Source organism: Mustela nigripes, chromosome 7 (assembly GCF_022355385.1).
Source record: "Mustela nigripes isolate SB6536 chromosome 7, MUSNIG.SB6536, whole genome shotgun sequence".
In the NCBI taxonomy this organism is placed as follows: Eukaryota; Metazoa; Chordata; class Mammalia; order Carnivora; family Mustelidae; genus Mustela; species Mustela nigripes.
The window spans coordinates 111,280,732-111,295,548 of NC_081563.1; the positions used below are offsets into that span (position 1 = coordinate 111,280,732).

General features: G+C 60.8%; 1 protein-coding gene across 3 annotated transcripts; it reads left to right on the top strand.

Annotated features, from left to right (window-relative positions):
- Positions 1–2,245: 2,245 nt before the first annotated feature.
- On the top strand, positions 2,246–13,580 carry LOC132021771 (solute carrier family 4 member 11-like). 3 transcript variants are annotated; one of them, XM_059406635.1, is made up of 20 exons: positions 2,937–3,090; positions 4,681–4,728; positions 6,973–7,125; positions 7,262–7,311; positions 7,574–7,805; positions 7,881–7,962; positions 8,138–8,261; positions 9,619–9,834; positions 9,915–10,008; positions 10,133–10,258; positions 10,344–10,457; positions 10,540–10,672; positions 10,970–11,043; positions 11,378–11,702; positions 11,781–11,887; positions 11,975–12,143; positions 12,238–12,411; positions 12,557–12,752; positions 12,835–13,004; positions 13,134–13,580. In XM_059406635.1, the coding sequence occupies exons 1-20, from the start codon at positions 3,048–3,050 to the stop codon at positions 13,195–13,197; spliced, it is 2,694 nt and encodes an 897-aa protein (XP_059262618.1). In that variant the 5' UTR covers positions 2,937–3,047; the 3' UTR covers positions 13,198–13,580. The 3 variants fall into 3 exon arrangements, with proteins under 3 accessions (XP_059262620.1, XP_059262618.1, XP_059262619.1); XM_059406636.1 differs by having other exon boundaries at positions 11,441–11,702; XM_059406637.1 differs by lacking the exons at positions 2,937–3,090; positions 6,973–7,125 and adding an exon at positions 2,246–2,832.
- The last annotated feature ends 1,237 nt before the right edge of the window (positions 13,581–14,817 follow it).

The window sequence follows — 14,817 nt, forward strand, 5'->3', positions numbered from 1 at the left end:
CCCACCGGAGGAGTTTGAGGTGAGAGGAAGGGAGCCGAGGGAATCGGGTCTCTGGCTGGACCCCCATTAATTGCAGCTGGAAAACCAGAGTGGCAGTGGAGGATCGAGGGCTTCCCTGGCTTGAAAGCCTCTGGGAACCACAGGTGGAGCCATCAGTTGTGCATTCCACATATCACAGGTTTATCGAGCACCTGCTACACTGGGGGCTGTGCTGGGGAAAGACACACACACAGCTTTGCTCTCCAGGAGCTCCCAGTCTGGCCGGGGAGATGGGGCCCAGGTAGCAAACTGAGAATGAAGAAGGCTATGCTGCAGTGAGGGCCACGGGGGTCCGTGAGGGGAGGAAACAGCAACTACTGTGGGTGGTGGGAGCAGCAAAGGCCCCCCACTGAGAGCCGAAGGACAAAGTGAGCAGTGGTAAGGACTGCAGACCTTCCAGACACCCACAGCAAGGAGACTGCTTTGCTGTTTTTGTTGGTTTTCCCAAACGCCACAAAAAGCCTTGGTGGTGGAGAATGAATAGGGGCGGGGGGCAAGTCAGAAGGTAAGTCAGATGGTGGACCAGGCTGGAGGGGAAAGGGGGCAGAACTGTGCTCTGTTCTGAGGGTAAACCCAACAAAATTTGCTCATGGATCCGATGGGGATGCACTGGGGCTACTCCCAGGTCCAGAGCAGTGGTGGGGGAGGGGGGAATGGCAGACTAGGAAGCTCTGTTTTGCCTGGATTTGCTGAAAATTGCCTATTAGCCTATTAGGCTGGTGGGGAGGGGTTGTGGCGTGTTGAAGGCAGGAGCTCAGTGACAGGAGTCGTGAAATCTGACCATTGGCTGTGGCTGGTCCAGGGGAAGCTCTCCCATGGGGACAGCTCTGAGAGCTCGGTCAGAGGAGGAGGAGGATGGTGCTGGGCCCTGCTGCGGGAGGAGGGAGAGCCTGGCAAGAGAGCCGAGGCAGTTTCCCTGCAGGAGCGGGGATAAAAGACATATGAGGGGGCTAAAGAGAAGTAAGCAGAGGGCGTGGAGACAGCAGAGCAGAGAGAATTCTGGAGACATGTGCTCTGTAAAGCACAGCTGAGGAACTGCATGGTTCCTGGAGGAGGAAGGGAGTTCCGGGGAATGATCTTGTTTTTGTGCTTTTAGTTTAGTGTTGTTGTTGTTGTTTTTTAAGATTTCTATTTTTAGTAATCTCTACACCCAATGTGGGGCTGGAACTTACAACCCCAAGATCAAGAATCCCATGCTCCACCTGCTGAGCCAGCCAGGGGTCCCCTAGTCTGTGTTTTTGAGTGAGATACTATAGAGTTACTTCTCACTCCAGATTCTACAATCCCTAATCCTAAAAGGCTTACAGGGGAAACTGAGTTGAAACTCCTTTGGAAAGCCATTAAGTGCCTTGTGGAAACCAGCGCTCATGTCCACAGCCCAGTAAGGGAATGAGACGAAAGGCATGCACCTACGTCTGGATCCCTGCCTGCCCATGTATGGACCCAATGGCGCACAAGCAGAGACACCTGGGGCCCCTCTATTTGCCCTGATCCACAGAAAGCAGGTGGTGGGTAGGAGGACCAAAGGAAACGCCTTCTCATGTTGGGGGCTGGGGGGAGGACTGTGGGGTTCCTCAGCTCCCTCCAGGGCAACTAGGGGAGCAGAACCCAGCAGATATCTTCTGCGGCATCCCCTCTGGTAGTAAGAAGCCGCGTGCTCAGAGCCCTCCCGACTCCCAGGCCATTTGTCTGCCAAGGGACTCACAGCTGGGTAGCTGAGCTCACTTGCTCTGTGCATAGGGCTTCCTCAAAGCACCAGGAGCCCTTGAGGGCTGCAAGGCAACCTCTACGCGGAGGTGGGCTCACCCTCTGCTTGCCCAGCCTGTTGGCCCGCTTCCAAGCCTAGGGGACAGTGGCCGACGACTCCCTCCCAGCAGGAGGTTGGGGGGGGCGGGGAGTCGCTGCTAGTCCTCGGGCCATCAGACAGTGTGTAGAGGGATGGGGGTTAACACTGGTGGGGAGAGTTCCTGAGTCCAACTGGGGCTCAAGTGCCGTGGAATCGTTTCCCGAGAGGACACCCAAGGTCAGGCCAGGGTATCATCGCACCGGCTGGATTTGCCTGACCCGTCGCAGCGGTAGCCAGCAGCCTTCCCGCAGCACCGCCTCCCTTACAAACGCGCGCGCGCTCTCTAGATTCGCAGAAGACCAGGCGCTGGCGAATGCACGTCCCCGAGTCGGGCGCCCCCCCCCCGCCGTCCCCGTCCCCGCCGGCCGGTCGGGAAGGAAAACCGGACGGCGGGGCCACTTTGGGAAGGAAAGAAGCCGCGAGCCAAGACCTTGACCCAAGAGAATGCCGGGGGCGCGCGGAGGCCAGAAGAAAAAACTTAGAGGCGCGCAGCGAGCAAACCCGACGCCGCCAAGCCAGGAGCGTCGCTGGCTAGGCGAACTAGGGCGTAGCCCAGGGAAGCATGCCGGCCCTTCTAGTTAGTCCGGGCGCGCTTCCTGGAGGAGGAGAAGGAGGGTTTACCACTCGAGCTACTGGGATGAATGGAGGGGGCGGGGCAGCTGGCGGGCTGGGCCAGGCCGAGGTCCCCTGCCGAGCCCGGGGCGGGGGGCCGGCAGCACGCATAAAGCTGACGCCGGAGGAGTCCTCCCGCGACCCGCCGCAGAGACTCAATTTTCGTGGGTCCCGGGCCCGTCGAGCTTCTTCCCAGAAACTTCCCGGCCCCGCCCAGCCCCTAATCCGGCGACGCCTGGGGGGGCACGCGGGCTCGTAGGAGCCCGATCTACACGTTCTGGAGGAGTCGCCCTGGGATCCCGGGAGCAGCCTGCTTGGGACCGACAGGAGCGCGGGTGAGGGCGCCGGGCTGGCGAACGGGACCCCGCCCGGGGCGGCACTGGGGCGGGGCGTCGAGCGGCATTAGGACCCAGGCGCGGCGCGGGGGTGTGTCGCCGGCTCCGGCCGCTGGCCCGCCCGAATCACCAAGTTCGGGGTCCCGGAGATCAGGGGTGAGGACCCCGAGCGTGCGCGCGTGTGTGCAGCCGTCCGGCGGCCGATCGGCGGGGCCATGGCCGCGGCCGCCCGGCGCATGTTCCATATCCAGCCATGCGGTGGGTACCTGAGCCTGCAGGCGCGGCAGGGAGGCGGCGGGAGGGCCGTCCGTTCTCCGCGGCGAACGGGTGTTCGGCGGGGTCGCGGAGCCGTCGGAGCACCGGGGAGAACGCGCCTGCCCTGGGCCTGCAGAGGCCCTGGGCCACGGTGGGCGAGGGGGTCGTGGAAGCTTCCTAGGCCTGGGGTCAGGTGTAAGTTCGGCCGAGAGGGACGGGGAGACGGGGAGACGGGGCGGGGAGTACACGAGTGGTGGAGGGAGGCCTCGTGGACATTGAGTGCTTGATTCGATGCTCTATCGCCGACTTGAAATTCTTAGTCTTTGAACCAGTGCGGTAGCCAGTGAAGGGGTGGGGCGTGGAAGTGATTGGAATGGAGCCATGGGGTCCTTAGCACCCCGAGCTGGACCCTTTCCAGCCGGTACGCTGCCGTCTCTCGTTACGTTCTGCCCCGACACCTTCTCGCCCCCGGCGCTGCGGAGAAACCTGCCCACTCTTAGGGATCCCGGGGCCACCGACTGTCCCCTGCGAGGCCGCTGCAGTTTTTACCTCAAGGCCCTGACGCCTGAGGGCAAGCCAGGGCTTTGTACGACCATTATTTACCCGCACGTGGGGCGTCCGGGATGAGAATAAGGCGTGCACTACCCGCACTCTTCCAGACCCTCGTCGCCCTCGTCCTCTGCCCATCCCTCAGATGCTGGCTTTACCGCCCCCGCCCCTCCCTTCTAGATGTAGCCCCGGCTCCTGTCCTGCGCGTTCCTCCGCATCCTGCCCCCAGACCCCCAGGGTCTCGGAGTCTGGAGGCTCTTTCCTCTCGTGCACGCGCCCCTCCTCTAGCTTCCTTCCTCGCACCGAGCGCCACAAACAGTTGCGACCATCCGGGGCCCCGGCGTGGTGAGCGTGCCCGGCGCTCCCCGCCCCCACCCCGCCCCGCCTTCTCCCTGGAGGACCAACGGCTCCGCCTCCCAGGAGGCCCGGGACGCGGGTGGCACTGAGGGGAGGAGGCCGTTGCCAAGTCGGCCCCCTGTGACCCCGGGCGCGTGCGGTTGGGGGCAACTGCACGTGTGATGGGTGTTGATGGCCCCTGGGACCAACGTGAGAGTGAGAGGAAGTATGTGGAGGCAAGAGGTCCCCCGCCCAGGTCCTGGGCTTGGCATCGAAACAGCGAGACAGGGAGGCCGGCCACTACGTGGAGGGTGGAAGGACAGGCCCCCACCCTCCAGCTCTCGCAGCCGGTGCTGAATAACACCGTCTACAAACCCGTGCTGGGTACTGTTAATAACTCCTGGGGGAAACGGGGCTGGGAATGGCTCCCCACCACCCTACTTGGCCCTTTCCCACTTGGGGAGACCCTAGGAGACTGGCTGAAGAGTACCGGGCTGGGCTTCCTCTGGTTCCTTAGGGGGCCCCTGCCTAGTGCAAGCCCCTGCTCCCCCCCTCCCCCCCGCACCCCAGGTTGGCCTGTGTTGGGTACCTGGGAAGGGTAAGAAGGCACGGGCAGGGTTGATGTAGGGTGGGGAGCGGCTGGGCACAGGAGAGACTGTCCACGGCTGGTCCGTGGAGCTGGTAACAATTCCTGGGTTTCCCTTGCAGAGCAATCCTCTTCCATCATGTCGCAGAATGGATACCTTGAGGATGTAGGTGAGTGCCTCTGTGGGGGGATGTACAGAGAGAGCTCCTTGGTCTCTAGGGGACCTGGTCCCTCCAGCAGGGTACTCATGGCATTAACTCAAGGAGCTTGGTCTCTAGGGGACCTGGTCCCTCCAGCAGGGTACTCATGGCATTGAGCCCCCACCTGTGGCCTCTGCTGTTGCTGGGAAGCCTTTAGATCTTCCCCTCCAGGAGGTGGTGGTATGGTTAGGTACGGTACAGTTGACAATCGCCTCCGACACTGAGAGGCCACTCCGGTGGTCCTGGGAGGGAAGGCAGTTCCCTCTCCTGGGCTCTGAGGACCATCTGGTGACCTCCCTTGGTTCGCTGTTAGAATGCTGTGGTTACTGGGTCAGACTTTAGGCCATGCCATATATGCCCTTGTCCCTCAGTCCCTGCCCAGCCTTGTGAGGGAGGGGCTGCTATTGTCCCTCTAAATCCATGGAACCGAACCTTTCCTCACTTCAGCTCTCCTGCTTGTTCCAGACCAGCTCTCCCCATCTCTGTGTCTCAGGGGACTCCTGTACCCAGACGTGGGCGCTGGCCTGACCATCCGAGGGGTGTTCAGTGGGATGGTGCTTGGACAGTGGTGATAGCGTCTGACTCAGGGTCCTCAGGGCCTGGTGACTGTGGGGGCCAGGCTGCTGGCAAGTGGATTAGGTGTGTGGTTGGGCTTATAGGATGGACGTGGGGACATGGCCTCCTAGGAGCATTGCAGGGACCTGGTCATGTTAGCTGGGCAGGTCCTAGGTAGAGCCCAGAGTAGGGGAGAAGGGACAGTGTGAAGGGCAGTGCCCAGGAATAAAGGGTGCTGGTGAGTGTGATGGAAGGGATGCTAGGGCAGGTGGGGGCTGAGGAGAAGGGGGTTTCTTGTGGACATGAGCTCCATGGCAAAAAAAGGGAAGGATATCTTTTAGCTCGGAACTCTGAGTACAGTGCAAACCTAGGCCCTCCTGCCCAAAAGGGGCCAGGCTAAGCACAGGCCACGGGGGGACGGGGCCTGGGATGTGCAGAGGAAACCGGCGGGCTGGAGTGGAAGTGAGTCAGGGTGAGTCACTGCCTGGCAGGTGTGGACGTGCTGCTGACCCTTCCCTGTCCCTGCACAGGTGTTTGTCAGACCTTGGTGGGGTCTGGGCTCTAAGACCCCCTTTCCTGGGAGCATTCACAGGTGGTGAACCCTAGGGACCCACAGGACAGTCAGGAAAGGGTGCCAGCAGGGCCCTGGGAGGGCTGGCCGGAAGAGGAAGCTTCTGTGGAGCCTTGAGGAAGGCCCTCTAGGGAGGGAAGCCCTCTGCTCGGAGGGCAGGCACTGGCATGTCTGGGGTGTTGGTCACCTGGCCTGAGGAGTGACAGATCAGAGGTCGGGAGTGGCCCTGGGCCTGAAGGACTGGGGGGTCGTGACAGGGGTAGCAGGCCTGGCCCAAACTGCCATCCCAGAGGTCATGAGGAGCTCAAGCAAGGGTGGAACATTTGCGTGTCACCAGGAAGGCTTCCTCTAGAGGAGGGGCGCCAGGGCTGTGAGCCGTTGTTGGAAGTATGGCCCACCCAGGAAAAGGCTCCCCTCTGGCAGGGAGTCCCAAGGTGCCAGAGCACTCCTCCTGCCCGCCACTAGGTGTCTCCTGGGGTCCCTCCCTTAGTCCCTGTGTCTCTGGCTCCCCTCCTTTCTGGGCCTTGTCTGCTGTCTGGACCAAGTCTCTCAGCCTTGATGCTTCGGCCTGCATGCCCTCCCTGAAAGAAAGCCCTCTAAAACTCTGTGCCAGTACGGTGGGGAGACGGCTGGACACCGTAGTAGTTTCCCTTGGGTCCCATCTAGGGAGCCCGGCAGATCTGGGTCCCGTAATTTGGGGGTTCGGGGAGGGCAGAGGCCAGTCTTAACTGCATCACTGCACCACCTTCTGGGCCCAGAGCTGTGGAATGACCATGTTTTTCTGTAGCTGAAAGGATACACATGGGTCAGAACGGTGCAGGGCCCTGGTTCCTGCAGCTGAAGAATGTTGGAGAAAGCTGTTGGGTGGGGGCTGCCGGCTGGCGTCCATTCTCTAATTGGGGCTAGGCCGGGATGAGCAATTCGGCCCACCTGGGCCTGAGGCTTCCTTCCTGGCCTACAAGAGGCCGCCCTCACCACTCGCTGAGAGTGTGCGGACTGGGACAGCCTGGAGTCCCTCCCTCTGGTGTGTAGCACTGACAGCTGGGCCCTCTTGGGGGGTTCTCTCTCGGTGGTGGTTGGGTCTCCAGGCTACCTCAAGTGTGACATGGATGATGCCTCTGAAACCCGTGAGGAGAGCCTGGGGGATGAGGCCTTCGACACGGTCAACTCCTCCATTGTGTCTGGCGAGAGCATCCGTTTTTTTGTCAACGTCAACCTCGAGGTGCAGCCCACCCAGGCTGGTATGGGGGTTGTAGCAGGGACAGGCTGGGGGGGGGGACGGGCAGGGGCCTGGGTGCTGGGCAGATACAGCTGCACTCCATGGAGAGAGTCCTGACGCGGTGGGGCAGCCCACTGAGCCCTCCCGCTTTTCCCTAGCCGAGAATGACTCGCCTGGCGGCTGCGGGCTCCTTCACACCTCACGCAAGGTGAGTGGCCCGCTGGCAGGACAGGGGACGTGTGGTCCCGGGCCACCCATTAGGGGGGTGGAGGTGCCTGCTTCCCTGTCACAGCGGACAGACCTCTCACACTTGGCTATGGTGGGTCTGGGTGGGGGGGCCTTCCCTCTCAGAGCGCGGGTGTCCGTCCTGGGGGCGGGGCCGCCGCAGAGGAGGCGCCCAGGTCACCAGAGCGCATCTCCCTTACCGGCTGCTGTGGCTCTGTGCTGCTCTGTGCACGCGGTCCCCGCAGTACCTGAAGCTGAAGAACTTTGAGGAGGAGATCCGGGCGCACCGGGACCTGGACGGCTTCCTGGCCCGGGCCAGCATCATCCTGAACGAGACGGCTACCTCGCTGGATGACGTGCTGCGGGCCATGCTGTGCCGCTTAGCCCACGACCCCCAAAACACGGAGCCTGACTGCAACTTGGACCTGTTCATGGCCATGCTCTTCACTGATGCCGGGGCCCCCACGGAGGGGAAAGGTGGGGCCCGTCTCCCTGGTGGGGCCCAGGGGCTCAGGGAGGTGGGCCCTCTGACCCTGTCCGCTCTGCCCTCAGCCCACCTGCTGTCTGATACCATCCAGGGGGTCACTGCCACGGTCACGGGGGTGCAATACCAGCAGTCCTGGATCTGCATCATGTGAGTTGGAGGCCTGCAGGGTGGCTTCCCTGGCAATAAGCGGGCCCACCCAGTTTTGGGACAGAGGGTGGGAGCACTCCTGTCAGAGGTTGCTGGGGGTCAAAGTCAGGGGTGGAGTGTGGGGGGAAGCCCAGCTCCCAGGGTGGCAACCGTGTGCCCTCCCCGCCCCTGGCAGCTGCACCTCCAAGGCCCTGCTGAGGCGACACGTGTGCATCAGCCGTCTGGTTCGCCCTCAGAACTGGGGGGAGAATTCCTGTGAGGTGCGGTTCGTTATCCTGGTGCTGGCCCCTCCCAAGACGGTGAGTAGGGTTCTGGAGGGGGCTGTTTCGTGAATGAAGGTCCCAGACTACTTGGCCCTCTCTCCAGGGGCAACTCCTCCGCGTGCTGGGGGACCCCACAGTCTGGGCCCTTGAGGGCCTCGTGCTCATGCTGTCCTTCCTGTCTGCCCCACTGAGTCTCTCTGAAGCATCCTGCTAGGTCCTCATCCAGCCCTAATTCCCCCTGAGGTTGCCCATAAGGCTGTATTTCCTTCTTGACTGAAAGAGATACTTGTTAAAATTAGCTTTATTCAAATGTGGGGGCTTTTCATCAGCCTGCCCCAACACCTATCTTTCTCCCAGTTGGCCAGCTCTATGATTTGCTGGCCATGGATCCCCACTTCTGCATGGTCAGGGGTACATCCTACTTGTGTGGGAGGCTGAAGCTAGTATGGTTTGGGGAGTCTTTTCTGAAGGAAATGGATTTCAAAATCATAAATGGAAAATGGGGAAGGCCCCTTGCCAGGCCTGAGAAGGGCCTTCATGCTTAAATTTCCTTTAGCTTCTTGATGATTCTGCCCCTGCCTCTGATAGACTCAAAGCTTGGCATGGCCCTCCTCTATGGGCTTGCTCTTAGGCAAAACTGGTGCTGAGGGGAATGTCCCTCCCTGGGAGGTTACAGTGCTGGGGAGAGGGAACATGGGCAGCACATGGGGCAGAGGGAGTGACAGCTGGTGAGGTGGTCAGAGAGGAAGAAGGGGCTGTATCCTGAGGGTCAAGTGGCTGGACTCATGCCTTGTGACAGGCCAGCCAGCCCAACACCCGGCTCCTTCTCCGGAGAGTGAGCCTGTTCTGGAGCAAACAGGAAAGCAAAGCGTGGGCAGGACAGGCCTGGGGGACTGCCCTGGGCAGCATGAAGGGATAGATGCTGCTCCCAGAGGACAGGTTGTCATGGGGGAGGCTGGACATGAGTTGGCTTTGGTCAGGCAACAGGGAGAAGGCTTGAGAGGCCTGGAGCCCCTCAGGAAATCAAATAAACCAGCAGATGATGGGAATAATACCAGTAAAGTGGAACTGGGTAAGGGCTTGTCTCTGTCACTGTGATCTCATTATCTGTGATGATGCAGGTCTGTGTTCCTGCATCAGTACCTCACATTTTAAGAACTCATGAGTTTATGAAGGAAATTGGGAGACTTGACACTGGTTCTAGTGATCTGCTGACCAGGCAGGAATCCTGGCTGATTCCACTAACGCCTGAACTTTGGGGGACAAAACGTGCTGCTAGTCACATTGGGGGCACCTGCGACAGGCTCAGGACTATCAGTGATGACAAGGGTGGGGCGGGGACCCCTCCATTTGCCAGGAACCTCAGGTGTGACTTCCCGTCTCCCGCCCCCAGAAAAGTACCAAGACTGCCACAGAGGTGGCGCGCACGTTCGCCACCATGTTCTTGGACATCACCTTCCGCCAGGAGCTCCTGAAGACACGCACAGAGGAGGAATTCAAGGAGGCGCTGGTGCGTCAGAGACAGCTGCTCACTATGGTGAGCCAGTGCCCAGCCCTCAGCGCCAAGGGCTACAGCATGACCTCCATCCACATACACAGACCCCCCAAGGTACAGCAGGGATGCAGACCTGGGCGGGGTTGGTGGGGCAAGGGCCACAGGCCAGAGCTGACATCTGTCCCCTTCCCCAGCCCCTGAAGCGCAAAGATTTTCTCCCTGTGGGGAAGGGCATCCGGGAGGACATTGCCCGCAGGTTCCCCGTGTACCCGCTGGACTTCACAGACGGTACGTGGCCCTACGGTTCCTCCCCCCACCCCCCCGCCACAGCTCAGCCTGTGGCTTTGGTCCCAGGACAACACATGGGCCTGTCCTGCATCCCAGCAAATTTCCTGTCCTGTCCCATCCCTAGGCATTATTGGGAAAAACAAGGCTGTGGGCAAATACATCACCACCACGCTGTTCCTCTACTTCGCCTGCCTCCTGCCCACCATCGCTTTTGGGTCCCTCAACGATGAGAACACAAACGGGGCTATCGGTGAGGGGAGGAGGTGGGGTGGGGGGTGGAGCGGGAGGCCCAGGGCTGCAGTGACCCAGCCCCCTGACGTCCCCCGCTTCCTCAGATGTGCAGAAGACCATGGCAGGGCAGGGCATCGGAGGCCTCCTATATGCCCTCTTCTCTGGACAGCCACTGGTGGTGCTCTTGACCACTGCGCCCTTGGCCCTCTACATCCAAGGTGCCTTTGCACTGGCCGTGGGGAGGTGGCTCCCAAGGTCCCCAGCCCCTGCCCAGCTCTGACCACCCCCCTCGTCCTGCAGTAATTTGTGGTATCTGTGACGACTACAATCTGGACTTCAGCACCTTCTATGCGTGGACGGGCCTGTGGAACAGTTTCTTTCTCGCACTTTATGCCCTCTTCAACCTCAGTCTCATCATGCGTCTCTTCAAGAGGTGACAGGGCCTTTCCCGAGCTTCTGGGACCCTCAGCCAGGAGGGGAGACCAAGGCTGGGGACCTGGGGCAGTCTCCACGCCAGCCTCTGAGGCCCTATAACCCTAGAGTGGATGGGGTGCCCCCTCCACATCACTGCCCTGAGACAGAAGTGTGGGACCCTGGTCTTCGTGGCAGGAAGAGGTCCGAGACTGTGCAGAGGCTCAGGGAAGCCTCCCCATCCCCACCCCGGTGCCCTGACACTTCATCACCATCTGATGAGGCATGACATCCCCCTCCCCCTACATCACCCCGGCAGGTCAACAGAAGAGATCATTGCCCTGTTCATTTCCATCACATTCATGCTGGACGCTGTCAAGGGCATGGCCAAAAGTGAGTGTCCAGTCGGTGGCCACCTGCTGCAGGGGAAACTGAGTTGAGCTGGGGGACTGTGGGCTGTGGCCAGGACCACCAAGCAGCATGCAAGCTAAGGCTCCTTCCCCGGTCCAGGGCGCTCTCAGGAGCTGTGACCAGCAGGAAGCCACGGTGCCATGTGCTGGAGGGCGACAGGGCTGCCTCAGGCGGGATCAGAGGCACAGGGCCAGGTGTGAGGCAGTGTCAGAGATGGTGGGGGACAAGCAAGTCAGTGGGGTCCTCCTGTCTGACAGAGAAAGGCAGCCCCTCCCTTTCCCCATCCCCCCAGAAGCTCTTTCTCCCCCATATCCAGAAGAGAGCTGGGCCTCATCTTCCAGAGCTCAGACCGCTGAAGCCTGCTGGCCTGTATCCACAGTCTTTCAGAAGTACTACTACCACCATGACTTTGGGACCTACAACACAGAGAGCACTTCCCTGGTGAGCCTGCTGGGTCTCAGCACCGACCTCAACACCAGCCTCCACACAGCCCTCAACAGCAGCCTCCCGGCCAGCTCACTACAGCCGACACCCGGGAGCCACCAGGCTGACCCCCCAGGCCGGGAGACCGCGGTGCTCAGCCTCCTTATTATGCTGGGCACGCTGTGGCTGAGCTACACCCTCTACCAGTTCAAGAAGAGGTGAGGGGGGCCCTGCGGGTGAGGGAAAGAAGGCGCCAGCTCCCAGGCCGCACTCACACTCCCCACCCATGTCCCCAGCCCCTACCTACACCCCTACATGCGGGAGATCCTGTCAGACTGTGCCTTGCCCATCTCGGTGCTCACCTTCTCCCTCATCTGCTCCTACGGCTTCCGGGAAATCAAAAGTGAGTTGGGGTCTGGCAGGGGGTGCAGTGGGGTGAGGTTGGTCCCTGGGTGCCACAGGCTTGAGCAGGGGCCTGTATCTGCTGCAGTGAGCCAGTTCCGCTACAACCCTAACAAGAGAGTCTTTGAGGCGGCTGAGATGCACTCCCTGTCCCTGGGGGCCATCGCCAGTGCCATGGGCCTGGGCTTCCTGCTCTCCTTGCTCTTCTTCATCGAGCAGAACTTGGTGGCTGCCTTAGCCAATGCCCCGGAGAACAGGTTTGTGGGGCGAGGCTGGGAGGGCTGAGCATGTGCCCCAGCCTCCCTGGGGTCACAGAGATCCAGCCACATGTGCCCCCACCCTCTGCTGCAGGCTGGTGAAGGGCACTGCCTACCACTGGGACCTCCTGCTCATCGCCATCATCAACAGCGGGCTGTCATTGTTCGGGCTGCCCTGGATCCACGCCGCCTACCCCCATTCCCCACTGCATGTGCGGGCCCTGGCTTTGGTGGAGGAGCGTGTGGAGAACGGGCACATTTATGAGACGTGAGTGGGGGCCAGGTCCCTTAAGACCTGAGGCTTGTCATATGGGCCCTGAAATGGGGGTAACCCTGAGCCATGGGGACCTGGGGAGGGATGCGGCTCTGGGGACTAGGGCCTAGAGGTGACCCGGTACCCTGTGGCTGTGCAGAATTGTGAACGTGAAGGAGACACGGCTGACCACCCTGGGCGCCAGCATCCTGGTGGGCTTCTCCCTCCTGCTGCTTCCCTTCCCGTTGCAGTGGATCCCCAAGCCCGTGCTTTACGGCCTCTTCCTCTACATCGCGCTTACCTCCATCGATGGCAACCAACTCTTCGAGCGCGTGGCCCTGCTGCTCAAGGACCAGGTGAGCCTCAGCCCCAAGGGCAAGGGGCAGGGTGGGCATACGGGCTCCAGGCCTGCCCACAGCAGGTCTCTGCCGCCCACAGACCTCGTACCCGCCCACCCACTACATCCGGAGGGTGCCCCAGAGGAAGATCCACTACTTCACCGGCCTGCAGGTCCTGCAGCTGCTGCTGCTCTGTGCCTTCGGCATGAGCAACCTGCCCTACATGAAGATGATCTTCCCTCTCATCATGATTGTCATGATCCCCATCCGGTAAGGGCCGCCGGGTGGGGGCTGGGGGTGGCACCCAGTCTACCCCTGGGGAGGGGCAGGGGCAGATGCCCCCCCACTTTTGCTCTCTGACCCAGTGCTCACCTTGAGGTCTCTTATCCCCCTGCCCAGCTACAACCTGCTGCCCCGAATCATTGAAGCCAAGTATCTGGATGCCATGGATGCCGAGCACTGACTGAGGCCCTGACCAGCAGGCCCGCGCCATATCCCTTTCCCTGTCCCTCTGGCTCTTCCCAGACTGAGTCTGCAGCCCCGTGGGGAGAGGGATGGGGTCTTTTGGGGCGTGGTTCTGTGCTGCATCCCCTTCCTGCTGTCCCATCAGGCCTAGGATATTAGGCATGGGGGGGGGTTGTTCCATGGTGGGGGCCCATACCTGTCCCCATTAGCCTTTTACTTGGGTCAGTGACACTGCTCAGGGCAACTTCTGTCCAGAGTAGGACTAAGGACGGATTTTCTTTTGATAAAAGAGTCAGATGTCTGAAAGAGAAACCATTTCCTTGATTGTGTAAGGAATTTGCTATATGCACACTAGAGAATAAAGCTCCTGTTTCTAGCTTCCATCTCAGCTGTCCCGCCCTGCCGCAGCCTCAGGGCCACTGGAGAATAAAAAGTTTGATGTAAAGGGGGGAGAAAGGAAAAGGGACCCGTGTTTGCTGAGGACCACAGGCTGTCACCTCCAACTCCACACAGCGGATGCTGGCCCAACAGGGGCCTGTGGAAGATCCAGGAGGCCCTGGCGCTGCTGTGTTGCCAGGCAACCGCAGGGGAGGTGTTGTCAAGGGCATGGCATATGCAAGGGCCTGGAGGAGAAGGCTTGGGGCCTGTAGTGAGCCACAGTGGTGGAAGAGAGATGGGTGGGCCTTGTGGCCCTGGGCCTGGGCTCCCAGAGGCAGCTGCAGAGCAGCCCAGCAGACTGAAAACCAGGCTCATGGAGGTCAGAGCCGCCGTTGTGAGGGATGCCCTCTGGGGGTGGGTACTGATTCTGTATGTGGGGGTGGGGCGGGGGCTGCATGCCGCACCAAGACACTGATAGTGGGGATGAAGAGCAGTGGAAGACCCCGACGGCATGATGTGGGGATTGGTCTGGTGGAGGGGAGAAGGGTCTGTGTTCCTGGCTTGGTCACTTGGTACCTGGACAGAGGCCCCACGGCACGCAGTGGGGAATCCAGATCTGGGACTCGGAAGCACCCCCTGCGTGTTACCTGGGAGCCCCAGCAGTAGTAGAGCCTCTGGCCCCCAGCCATCCCATGACCTCCCTTACAGCACTTTGGCTTGCTGAGTAAACCACAGACCAAGGGAGCAGGTGAGAGAAGACCTACCTCAACTGAAAAGGCCTCCTCTCTAGATATGCGAAGGATTCCTGCTAACCAGCAACACCACAAAGTTGATGACTACCAACTCCAATAGAAGAGGCAAACCTGGGGTGAGGGAGTGGCCCAACAGTCACAGGACATGCTCAATGCCCTTGGTCATCTGGGAAAAGCAGCCCCAAGGGGAGCTGGCATCGCCCTCCTTGGAACCGGCAACACAGGCCGGCCGGCCCGCCAGCTGGGTAGAAGAGGTATGTACAACCAGGGCATGGATTGGGGAGCAGAGACTGGGGCACAACCAAAACCCCTCCTCCACCAGCTGTGCGGCTCTGCTCCCGGGCAACCTGCGTGGGTACGAGCCCATTCATTGTTTGGAGGGATGGCTAGCTAAAGGTTAACAAAGGGGGATGGTGTCCTGTGGGCCTGGGCCATCATCCAAACTGGGCTGTGCAGTCTGAAGCTCTATGCACCCACCCCATCCAGGT